The following is a 12,874-nucleotide window of genomic DNA, read 5'->3' as shown; positions in this document are numbered from 1 at the left end:
TATTTATTTTATTTGCTCATGTAAAAACATCTACCTAGTTGTTTCTTATATATATTATATATATATATTATATATATATATAAGAAACAACTAGGTAGATGGGCGTGTATTTTGCTTTGTTATATTTTTAGCATAGTTAGCATTATAATTCAGGTTTAATTCATCCCGGATTAATCCTGGTTTAACCCCCTTTTTTATGTTTATGTTTTATGTAAAAAAAAAAACCTCAATAAAACAGAAACCACCAATTACAGACCGGTGAAAAACATTTGAAACAAATCTACTAACTGCAGTGAAAAGTGGAGCGGTTCTTCTTGTTTCACAGCGGTTGACATCCAGTTTGCCGACTCAATACCGCCTCCTTCTGCTGCGGAGTGTGAATCACACAAGTGATTGGCTCTCACTTTGATGATTAGCATGAAGTGCAAACACCTGACCAGGTTGCCGAAGAGGAACTCTGACGATCCCTCCAACCTGATTCTGATTACGGCTCGTCAGTGCCGAGCTGTGATTGGTCGACTGCAGGTCCCGACACTTAAAAAGGGACCATCTGCAGCAGGAAGTTGAAACAGTGTTGTTTGAGTCCTGTCAGCTGATGGTCTGCAAGGCTGCTGGGTTTTGAAATACGAAATGTTGTCTGGATTTCGTGTGAGGTGAAGTTGCTTGTCTATATTTTGGTGGACATGTAGTTTCGTGCACCTTGTTTGGTTCTGCTCACATGTTCTTTGTTTCGCAGGATGCTGTTGCTCTCACTGTTAGCCTTTGGGCACCACGCTAACGGTAACCATTCACACCACACCGAACAAACTCTAGTTCTGTTTACGAGCTCAAGGGTTGACCTTTTTATTTTTAAATGTTTCTCTTTTCTAGCATTCAGCTACAGAAGTGGAGGCAACAACAACCTCAAACCTTACTTTGAGCCCGCTGAGCATTTCCTGGATGATGACAAACCTGCTTCTTCCAGTTATGAACGCTTTGCACAGCCAGAAGGTTATTTTGGTCGCTACCGATTCCCTGAAAGAGATTCATCTGCGAGCTATAACCCCACCGGTGCAGCCAGGCCCGGAGGTTACAGCGGGTTTCATGGTGGGCCAGTAGATAGTTACAGTCAACAAGGAAGTGTTTCTACTTACAGGCTCGACTCGGGGGTCTCGATCCAAAGACTGAACCCACAGCAGCCACATTCTCAAACCAACGTGAAGGTTGTTCCCCAGACAAAACCTGGCATGTGGGATTTTGTTGGCCCCCAGACTGGACACGGCCTGAAGTCAAATATAGTTTCAAGTTTTGCAATTGAGATGCAGGAGCCCCCGGCCAAGCCGCAGCAGCCCGCCTACCCCCGGCAGCGCGCCTACCCGGCCCAGCCGCAGCCCGCCTACCCCCGGCAGCGCGCCTACCAGCCGCAGCATCCCGCCTACCCGGCCCAGCCACAGCCGCAGCATCCCGCCTACCCGGCCCAGCCGCAGCCCGCCTACCCCCGGCAGCGCGCCTACCCGGCCCAGCCGCAGCCGCAGCATCCCGCCTACCCGGCCCAGCCGCAGCCGCAGCATCCCGCCTACCCGGCCCAGCCGCAGCCGCAGCATCCCGCCTACCCGGCCCAGCCGCAGCCCGCCTACCCCCGGCAGCGCGCCTACCCGGCCCAGCCGCAGCCCGCCTACCCCCGGCAGCGCACCTACCTGGCCCAGCCGCAGCCGCAGCATCCCGCCTACCCGGCCCAGCCGCAGCCCGCCTACCCCCGGAAGCCTGCCTACCCGGCCAAGCCACAGCATCCCACCTACCCGGCCCAGCCGCAGTGGCAGCCCGCCTACCCCCGGCAGCCCGCCTACCCGGCCAAGCTACAGCATCCCGCCTACCCGGCCCAGCCGCAGCAGCAGCCCGCCTACCCCCGGCAGCCCGCCTACCCGGCCAAGCCGCCGCAACAGCAGCGCGCCTACCCGGCCAAGCCGCAGCAGCGCGCCTACCCGGCCAAGCCCCAGCAGCCAGGTGTTCTCCAAACTAAAGCTGGAATGTGGGACTTTTCTCCTGCGTCTGTCAGACAGTCCTCTGGCTTTTACCCACGAATGAATCAGAGGTTTTCGACCAGTTCCACAGGCATCCGGGTACCAGCACAGATGGCAGCAACTGGCACCGGTCTATAACAAATATTGTCAACCTTAGGTATCCTTGCTGTAAGTAAACTTTTCTTTTACAAAAGATCAAGAACTTTTGTTACGGGAAGGGATTTGGCTTTAGTCAATAAGCATTTATTTGTCAAGGCAGACTGAATACTCCTAAACTTTCTGTTCTCAGGTACCTGACCTCTCTGGACACTCAGTCCTGGTGTCAACTTTTTTTGTGAAATTCAATAAAGCACTTTGAACTGCACTTCCCGTCTATTGGTGTCATTTAAACCCCTTTCCCCCAAGTTTGGTGTACTGCGCTACACTTTAAACGGTATCCAATTTGGTTTTGAACAGAGTTCCTCGTAGGATTTAATAAATGCTGGCAGCTCAAGCTTGGTTGAAATTTCTAATGGCATTAGTTTATACTAAAACAGTGACCACTTGTACATGTTCGTCTTAATGGTCTCCTCCAAGAGCAGTGTGGGGGGAACATGAGTTTCAACAGTCCAACTAGGATGTAAAACCAATCAGATACCCAACTGGAAACAAAGAGGCAGGTGGTCACTTGTTGGGAAATTACAGAGATCACCATCAAGAGTCTGAAACTGTGAATTTGAATCTCTGCTTGGCAAACAGCTGCTTTTCATTGAGGACTCTCTTTCTCAAGGAGGATAAGAGGAGGTTGGTTTATGTTGTAGAATTGGAAGTACTTTGGCAAACTGTTGCTTTTTTGGATTGTTTTTTTTTTTTGTACTTGATTTCTTCTTTTTCTCTAAATTCAATCCAACTGTTACAGGAAGTATTTACTTTCTCAGCCCCCAAAAATTCCTTAAAATGTCTGCTTATCTCTACATGGGCCATAAGTTTTGTTTTAAAGTTACTTTATCTGGATGTTAATGGAGAAATTAACAACAAATGCAGAGTTTATGAAGACATTCATAAAATTCCTTTTGAACTTGATGTTGGATGCTTTAAATTGTCGTTCTGGTGGTCTTCGTCTGAACTTTCCTCCCACTGCTTTTCTTCCTCCTCCACTGATAGCTGTTATTAGTTTTGTCTCCTCCTGTTTGGGGAGATAATGACTGGTTTTTTTCTCCTCTGGGCTCTGACTGGTGTGTTCAGTGTGTGTTGTTTCTCCCCGTCATTAAGCAGCGTGTCTGTGGTTAAAATGACGACTTTAACTGCTTGATGCTGTCAGCGTCACCATCTGATCCCAGATCGTCTGCCAACGAACCGGTTGGTTACTCACTCTGGTCCTCAAAGTCTGCTCGCATGGTCGACCATCAGTTGTTGTTTTTCAGGGCATGAAGAGCATCTTGTTTTTTTTAGTATTAATGGTCTAAAATCCATTTTAAAAATAATTAAAAAGAACCCTACTTTGGTTCTGGTTCAAACTTGCCAGCAATGCCACATTCTGCTTCTCTTTGTGATCATGTCTCTTTTTGCAGTTTTGCATCTCTTTGCTGTTTGTTGTTGGCCTGCACTGTTCCCAGCAGGCCCTTTTAGGTAATCAAACATAACTGAGATTATTAAACTCTCTTTGTGGCCATTTGGATAAAAACCAGCACTGAATACCAGCAGAGTCTTCAATTCTGGACCGATAAGAGTTACTAACTTCCAATTTGCTTCCCATCAAAAGCTCCTATAATTACCATATCTTTTCCACTTCCTGCCTCAGCAGTTATGAGCAAAAATCTCAGCAAAGATGTACCCGAACAGAGAACATGAAAAAAGTGTGCGAGCATCAGTTTGACTTTGGTGTTTTCCTCACGCTATGTTCATATAAATGCAAAATCGGATGGGAAAAATCCTCACTGGTATAGACGAGAAGAAATAGGAAGCGCAGGTGCACACATTTATCTGCACTCGGTCAGATCTAACCAGATGTTACCGACAGATCGAGCATAGTTTCTGCCGAGAGATGAAGTCACGAGCAATGTTGTATTTATGATAATTGTAGCTTTTAAATCTGAGTGGGGAAAAAAAATCCATTAATGTTTTTGTTTTTTTATATATCAATGAAAATGGAAGAAAACAAAAGACCCTTTTAAATCAGCTCATTATGTAGTTTAACAGCTTTCACACGTCTCAGGGAGAAAAATATAAAAAGTGATTCTACTGTGATTATTTTTTGTTCATAAATTTCAGGCAGATCAGAATTCAGGCGACATCTTCTCTTCAAGCTTCACCGTCGACCGTTTGATCTTTTTACAAATAGTTCAGTGAAATGGTCGCTAGGTGGCGACGTAGTTTCAAATATCTGAGTGATCACTGAGGTTCAAATTACTGAAACACTTTACTGTCTAAAATTATGAGCCCACTTTTATACCCACTGACTTTAAATTACTGAATATATCTGAATAAATCCAAACTTTAGCTTCTTAGATATCCTGACTTGAGGAGTTACGCTGCAGTGTGACAATGAAAAAATGTACCTTTAGATAGACCAATTAGATACACATTGGACACAGTATTTCATATTACTTTTATTGCATTTGTGTATTTTACTAAATTATTTAATTTTTATTATTCAATATAATTTAAAATAATGTCATTTCTGTGAAACTAAATGGATTCTTATTTTTCTGACATAATTTCTTTCTTTTTTTATCATGAGTTCTCTTGTATATCAGTATGGATTTATATATATATATTTGTTATAATAATAATAATAATAATAATAAACTATATTTGTAAAGCACCTTTCATACAAGAGATGCAGCTAAAACAAAGATTTACAGTAGAATAATTACACGCAGTGCTTCTCATAAAAAAAGATATAAAGGAAGATAAAAAAAAAAACCAACAACGTGAAAATGACATTTAAAATAAAAAAGAAATTAAATTAAGATTTGTTAGATTTGTTTGGATCCTGCGGTGTCTTTGTCCACAACTTTATTTCCTCCTCTAATTTCCTGGCGCTATCACGTGACAACAGCCTTCTCTCCATTAGGAAAAGACGCGTCCTCAGCTGAGGGCGGGGCCACGCTGCCAACGCGCTTCCCCGACACTTCCAGGCGCGCTCCCGCGGCTCGCCTTCCCTCAGTGTCGCTCGGAGGAGCCGCTCGGTGCGTAAAGTTGAGCCTCTTCCCTGCCTGTCAGTCACCTCTCCGGATCCAACATGCCTCTTCTCCTGCAGCCATGGTGGGATTTATCCGCTCTGAGTGGGAACTAACCGGCGCCGCCGCCGCTTCTGTCCGCGTCCTGCGCTCCTCTAACCGGGGAAACCCTGCAGCAGCAGCGCGAGGCTGAGCCTGCTCCACCTTAAAAAAACAACACCACCTGATCTCGTTTGTTTCCTTTATGGACCACACAGCCTGCCAGTGACAGTGTGTGTGTGTGTGTTGTTTTTTTTTTATTTCCGTTGACGCCGTTGCTGAAGATGGAGACGGTGATGGAGAGGGAGTGCAGCGCGCTGGGGGGGCTCTTCCAGACTGTCATCGGAGACATGAAGGTAACACGAAGGAAACATTTATTACTTCATATCTCTCATCTGGGATTGAAAGTCGAAACATGAAATATTAAAGGAAACCGATTCTGTCCTGCACATCCTGTCGCTGTAATTGGAGAACAGCACGAGACATCATTAATTTGCTAATTATCCAGGGAGGGAGGGGAGGGAGGGGAGGAGGGGGTGATTTTCAACAATGTGAACGCCTGCAGCTCTCTGAGTGCAGCATGTAAACCCATCTTCATCCTGCATGGTGAGCAAACACAGCTGCAGGCTACTAATACACCGACTGTCGGGGATGATTGACAGCAGTGCAGTGACGCTGCAGGAGATCCACACACAACAATGAAGTGCAATAAGTTGTCATGTTTTTTTTTTTTTTTAATCCTTAAAGGATGTTAATGATGCTGGGTGCACAGATTTTGATTTTATAAGGAGAGAAATCTGTTTTTTTTTAATGAAAAAAAAGATGTATTGACGTGATGGAACAGAAACTTCAATGTCAATATATCTTTTTCAAATTTTACAACCCACAAATTACAAACAATCACTTTTTCTTTGCGTAAAACATAAAAGCTTCCGCTTATTAATCAGTCAGTAGATCAGTAGGGAGCTATTTTGATGACTGGATAATCAACAATATCAATTATCAAGAAAAAAAAAGTGAAAATTTAAAAGAATGACGGTGAAAGTTGTTTGAATCAGATGAGCATCAAGTCAAACTTCCTGTTTTAGTATCAAACGCAAAGATTTGATGGTGAATTTGGTCTTTAGATATAAAATAATAACTTCTGAGGTTTCTCCAGTGTTTGATAATATGAAGGTAAATCTGACCCATGTTTTATTTGGGTCACTTTTGACTTCAGCTGCCATACACAATATATATTTAAATAAGAAATAAAAAATAAATCAAAATAACACACTGCTGTGTTGCTTATGTGTAACGTTAAGTTTTAAACGGTGACAGTTTTCATGTGTCATACTGAAAGTCAGAATTCAACCATGAAGAGCTGACAGTTTTTATGTTGCTTAGCAACAAGTCAGAGTGACTCTACTGTTGCATGTAGTATGTTTACAGTTAGGATGTACTACTTCATCATAAAAATGTGACCTTTGACCCCCCCTTGGTTCACATCTGTCGTGATCTGCAGCACCACATTTGAAGTAAAAAGAAAAAAACATGCCTCTTCTTCTTCAGTGTGTCTATTTCACGTTTTCCTGTAGTGAACCTGGCGTGTCTATTTCACGTTTTCCTGTAGTGAACCCGGCGTGTCTATTTCACGTTTTGCAGTGATACCGGGTTGCAGATTCAGTGCTTATAGAGTATATTTAGTCGGGTTCCCCTTAGTGAGACACAGTGATTCATTTTTAAAGAGAGACAACAGACGAGTGTACAGTCTGCGTACAGTTACATTCTAAGACTTATTAATAAAATCAGACATAAAAACACCAACTAATATCTCTGCAATCTAGTTCAGAAATGAATTTAATTTAACTTCAAAAATATGCTCGTCTGTCAAATCGTATTTGTAAGAGTCAGCAGCGGCGAGGCAGGTTTTAGTCGGAGTCGGAGGTGGAGGTGAAGAAAACAAACAAACCCGCCTGGTCCTGTCTGTATTTGAAAGAAGTGTGAGATGAAGTCGGAGCTGAGAGTGACGGAGCAGCTCAGCAGGAGGATTATGTCTCTGCAGGTCAGCGTTAATAGCTGGTAAGACTCCAGCGTCCTCACAAGTAACCAAAAGTGCTGGTTGGGCTGGGAGGGGAGGGGGGGGGGAGGGGCGGGCCTACTACCACCTGTTTCCATGGTGACACCTTAACAGACAGGTGGTTTCTAACAGGTGTTGGTTCACAGGAGGAGGTCTTGTAAATCTGCCACACCCTCTTCTTGTTCTTCTTCTCTCCTTCTAGTAGTTCTCCCTCCTCCTTCTCCTCCTCCTTCTCCTCGTCCTCCTCCTCTCTGCTCGTCATCCTAACGCCCATTTTCTTCTCCTCACTCTTTTCCTTTTTCCTGTTCTCCTCCTTTTCTTTCTGTCCATCCCTCTTTTTATTTCTCTTTCTTTCTCTATTTAAATTTCTTTCCTCTTTTCTTCTTCCACCACCCTTTTGTTATTGTCCTCCTCTTCGTCCTCCTCCACCTCTTTATCTCCCTTTCCTCGTCTTCTTCACCTCCCTCCTTCTTCCTCCTCCTCTTTTTGTTTCCGTCATCCTCTCGTGCATCTGAAATCCACTGCAGCAGCCACAGCTTTTAGTTTTGTACCGGTTTGGTAGCAGGAAGTGACCATATTTGGATGAGCTGGGGGAGGAGCCAGCGGTGGATCTGACCGATCTGATCGGAAACCTGACGATACTACGTCCCGCCCACCGATAGCTGTAACCTGACTGCACCACAGGCCTGTCAATCAAACAGACACGCCCCCAAAAACAGGTCTTCTTGAATCTTCTTTTCTAATGAATGAGGGATTATTTTCAGACGGACCTCCAGAAATAACGTTTAGTTTTGTTAAACCGTTCCAAAAGGCAAATTTGAAGCCACAATTTAGAGGAAACTGTCTGTTATTTTAATTACTTTAATTCATGTCAACATTAAAATAAAGCTTTGAATTGAGAGGAGCTCCCGTTTAACACCTAATTAATTTGATCGTCAAATCAAAGCTAGTCATAACTGAACTGAAGTAAAAGATTAACAGACTCACACAAAAATTAAAAACTTCCTGCTTTTTAAATATGGAGATTTTCCATTTTTTCCTGGTATTTTGCAGCTGTGAATTGAACATATTTGTGTACAGATGTGTGCGGGTGATCGTCTCCACGTCGTCGTGCCGGTTAAATCGAAGCAGACACATTAGCGTTGATCCATTTAAGTGGAACCGATCTGCGTGTTGTTGTGTTTTCCCCCTGGAGGAGGAGGAGGAGGAGGAGGAGGATGAAGAACCGGCTCATCCTCTTAAACTGAGCGCTGCTTCACATCCGCCGTTAAAACTTGTCTGTCACGCCGTTTCCTTTTCCCTGGTGAACAGAAACCGAACTATCAGCGTCGCATCTTCAGTGTTGACGCAGAAAAAGCTCATTATGCCGCGCTGGAGTTGAGTTTTTGTCTAATAAATTGCATTATTTGTCGTCCTTGCAGCTCTGTTTTGGTCTCCACCACCTGCTGAGAGGAATTTCTTCCTCTTTAGCTGCTACTTGTTCCACTTTCTTCGCCAGCTTGTCTGCTGTTGAGCGCCGTTCTTGTGCGGCTTTAGGTTATTCGGGCTTTACATGATGAGAGCCAGGAGACTCAATCATGCAGTCAGAAGCTAAAAGATACATTTTCCACATGAAACATTGATTTTTTTTTTTTTTCCAATTGAAATTTAATTCATGCAAACTTTTAATACCCATTAATAATATATATGTGAATATAGGTTTCATCTTTGTTTTTGTTTTTATAGCGATGAAATTTATGGATGCTAACAGATCTTAATCTCATCGATCGAGGTGACGTCGTTGAATATCTTGTTTTGTCTGAAATCCAAAGATGTTGAGTTCATTGAAGAACCCAAAATCAGAGAATAGTTGGCGTTTTTGTCTTAAAGCTGCAAATAGTTTGAACTCTTGTTGCATTAATTGTTGGTTGTAAAACCCCAAACACGTTGATGAAACTACTAACGATAAACAGTTTGTCTTTTCCATCGTCTGCCTGTTGTTGTAATCTGATAACTGATTTTTTTTTTAATATTGATTGAAATGTTGCCAAAAAGCAAAATTCATTCATTTTAGCTTCATATTCTTTGTTTTTAAATGCAAACGTCTCTAAACTAGCTTGAAATGAACAACTTTGCCTTTAATAATGAAGAAAAGTCATTAAATGCGAGTAAAATTTTTCCAAAGAGACGTTTAGTATTTCCTGAATGAAATTTTACTACAAATGTTTACTGAACCGGAACATCAGATGTGTAAAAACTTTGTTCTAAACAATGTTGAACGGAACAACTGTGGCGCCGACTTTTTATTTCCCTTTAACCACGTTATTGCTACTAAACAATGTGTGTGTGTGTGTGTGTGTGTGTGTGTGTGTGTGTGTGTGTGTGTGTGTGTGTGTGTGTGTGTGTGTGTGTGTGTGTGTGTGTGTGTGTGTGTTGGCATTGAGCGCATTAGCTGAATGCTAATTACCATTTATCTCGAACTGAAGTCTTAATGACCTCCAAGCTAAAATTAGCCTGGTCTGTGTTTTTTTTTTTATTTTGGCAGGGTGGGTGTGTGTGTGGATGGGGGGGGGGGGCTGCTGCTGAAACTGGTCTATCAGTATTGGGATCGTCATGGAAACATCACGGACGTGAGCTGCAGCCATCGACTTTGGTTCTGCAGCCAAATGGGTCACTTTGTTGTTTTCCTGTGGAGCCGCTCGTTGGCTGATGGGAACTCGTTCTGCTCGCTGCTTCGTGTTCGCTCGGATGTTTTTTTGTTACCTGGTCGCAGGTGGAGAAAATTCAGGATTGATTTCTTGGTTATTAAAACTTTCAGTCTGTCAAACCCTTCGGCTAAAGTTTACGTGGCCTTGTTATTAGCATTTGTTAGCAGCACTAGCCGCGCCCACTGTTTATGGTCAACACTGTCTTTGTACTTACACACACACACACACACACACACACACACACACACACACACACACACACACACACACACACACACACACACACACACACACACACACACACACACACACACACCAGCCCGGTATCACAGCGAAGCGTGTAATAGACACGCCCCGCCCACTAAAGCGAAATGTGCCATAGCTACGCTTTGTGCTGTCCAGGCGTGAGATTAACACGTTTTTTGCTGTGAGCGTGTCTATTACACGCTTTGCTGTGATTCTGCGCTGCACACATTTATTGATAATAAAGCTCGTTGAAGAATGCTCAGAGTTATCAATATCTGTGCCTGTACAGTCGCAATTTCTTATTTTTACATTAAATAGGACACAAATAATGAATGCGCTGACTCCCGCTGTCAATCATCTTTCTTTTAACAAGAAAGCGACTTGTCAAACTAGTTTTTTTTAGATCAAATTCATTCGCTGATCTACTGTCTGTTTGAGTTGGAGCCACGCCCACAGCGATGACCTCGCAAAAAAAAATAGAGATAACTGTTGTCGGAAGATGTTTTCCCTTCATCACATGACCGACCTGATATTCCACAAAGATACCGAAACATTAAAGACCTACGTTTCTGCTTTCTGATTTTAATATGACAGAAAATAAAAAGTTAGAGGACCTGAAATCGTATTTATCTCTCACACGATCAACGGTATCCAAACACACAAAACAGAAAAGAAACGAACGGGGGATTTTTCTTCTGTGTGGTTTGAAAGCTCCTGCCGTCCTTCACAGAGCCGAGCAAACAGAGCGGTGGATTCCTGGAGGACCAGCAGGCTGCTGCTGCCTCCGGTTGTTGCCACGGTGACAATTTATGTCCTCAGTGACTGATGGATGCAGCGACCCTGCCCTCGCCTCGGTGTGTGTCCGACTTAAGGGAGGATGTAATGAGATGTGGGCAGATATAGATGTCTATAGAAACGGAGAGGAAATGATGAATGTGGGATAAAAAGCTAGAAGATGCAATAAAAATGGATTTAAAAAATGGTTAAAAAAAAATGTGTGCGTGAAGCAGGCAGAAAGGGAGTGAAAGGAATAAAGGGGGAAACATGCGGTTGTTGAATATGAAAGAGAGACAAACAAAGAAGGGAAATGTGTGACAGAAACTGTGTGTGTGTGTGTGTGTGTGTGTGTGTGTGTGTGTGTGTGTGTGTGTGTGTGTGTGTGTGTGTGTGTGTGTGTGTGTGTGTGTGTGTGTGTGTGTGTGTGTGTGTGTGTGTGTTTGGGTGAGGATGCACGCACGTGTGACCCTCCCCTCCCCATAAATCCTTCTCTGTGTGAAGCACCTACTGCAGCAGCAGCAGCAGCAGCAGCGGCGTTGCCACGGCAACGGTAGCCAGGCGCTGACGCTGGGCATCACTCCCATAAAACAGAAGGAGGCTGAACACACCCAGCTCAGCTGCACTGTCGAGGAAAAAAAAAAGGAGCTGCCGGTGGCGCCGGGGAGAAAAAAGAAAAAAGGAGGCGACGCCCACAAAGTGCAGCGAATCAGATCTATATTAATACATTAATACATCCACAGACCTTCTGTCCATCAATGCTTTCAACAGTTTCTGTGCTCCAGTTTAATGTTTTAAGGCATTAAACAAATTATTATTTTGTTTGACAGATTAATTGATTTCGTCTTTAAAATGTCAAAAAATGTCATCTGTGTTTCCCAAAATGTCCAAAAGTGCAGTTCAAATGTCTCATTTAGTCCCGAATAAAAGATGTTCGTTTTATTTTCAGTTAAAGGAACCAGAAAATATTCACAGTTAAGAAAGCTGGAATCAGAGAATTTGAACATTTCTTCATTCAGATCAATTCAGATTAATTTAACTGACTGATCGTTGCAGCTCTGAAATGTCGACGTACTTTCGAATACTTCCAAACATTTATGTGTAATTCGGATTAATCGGACCAAAAAACAAAATCATTAACAAATACATTTTAATGTCTTGAGTTTTTTGGGGGAAATCACAAGCTATCAAAAAAGTTATTAAAATTCCTTTGTTAAAATGATGCGCGGTTATAGATCGGTTATAAAAATCCAACAGATAAATAATAAAACTTTCTCTGAAGTTTTCCATTCTGCACTACGAGTACTTTTACGTTCAGAGTTTTTTAAGAATATTCTTTGATGTAAATACTTTTTTTTTTAAGTCTTTTCTGCAGACGTACGAACTGTCGGTATTTCGTAAAGCTGACGCTGAAGATTTCTGAGGAAGCTTTTATTAAAATGTTTCACTAAGTTTATTTGTTTATCGTGCGCGTTAATGAAAGGACACAAAAACACGTTGATTTCTGGGTAAAATATTTCAAGCAATGTCACGGTTATTTGTCCACAGTTTGCCCTCTCGACATTCAAGTAATACACAAGGACAAGTCCTAATATGTAAGAGAACTATGTCTTAGTGTACTAATGGCAACCCGGTATCACGACAAAGCGTGAAATAGACACGCTGGTCCACTGCACCAAAGCGTGAAATAGTCACGCTCAGGCGTGACAGTTACGCGTTTTTCCAGCAGTGGACGAAAATGAAACCTACCGCCGTGAGATTATTTTGAAAACGATATATCTATATAGCTAAATCACGTGACATTTACGTGTCTAAGTTTCATGCTTTCAAAACGAGTAACTGTCACGCCTAAAGAGGCCAAAGCGTGGCTATTTCACGCTTTGGAACGAGCTGATGATTTTAATGGAA

At 42.9% G+C, this 12,874-nt stretch overlaps 1 protein-coding gene across 5 annotated transcripts in view; it reads left to right on the top strand.

The window, feature by feature from the left end:
- The first annotated feature begins 5,134 nt into the window (after positions 1-5,134).
- Positions 5,135-12,874, top strand: part of LOC138627744 (protein MTSS 1-like) — a 35,809-nt gene continuing 28,069 nt past the window's right edge. For all 5 annotated transcript variants that reach the window (XM_069710297.1, XM_069710299.1, XM_069710296.1 and 2 more), the window contains exon 1: positions 5,135-5,556. In XM_069710297.1, the coding sequence (XP_069566398.1) occupies positions 5,485-5,556 (72 nt within the window). In that variant the 5' untranslated portion in view covers positions 5,135-5,484. The remainder of the gene's footprint in view (positions 5,557-12,874) is intronic.

The sequence above is a fragment of the Brachyistius frenatus genome, unplaced genomic scaffold, assembly GCF_029030835.1.
Source record: "Brachyistius frenatus isolate BFR_SWC_R1_liver_20210118 unplaced genomic scaffold, ASM2903083v1 Contig_91, whole genome shotgun sequence".
In the NCBI taxonomy this organism is placed as follows: Eukaryota; Metazoa; Chordata; class Actinopteri; family Embiotocidae; genus Brachyistius; species Brachyistius frenatus.
The sequence above is the reverse complement of the archived record's forward strand: the minus strand, read 5'-3'. Positions and strand labels throughout refer to the sequence as shown.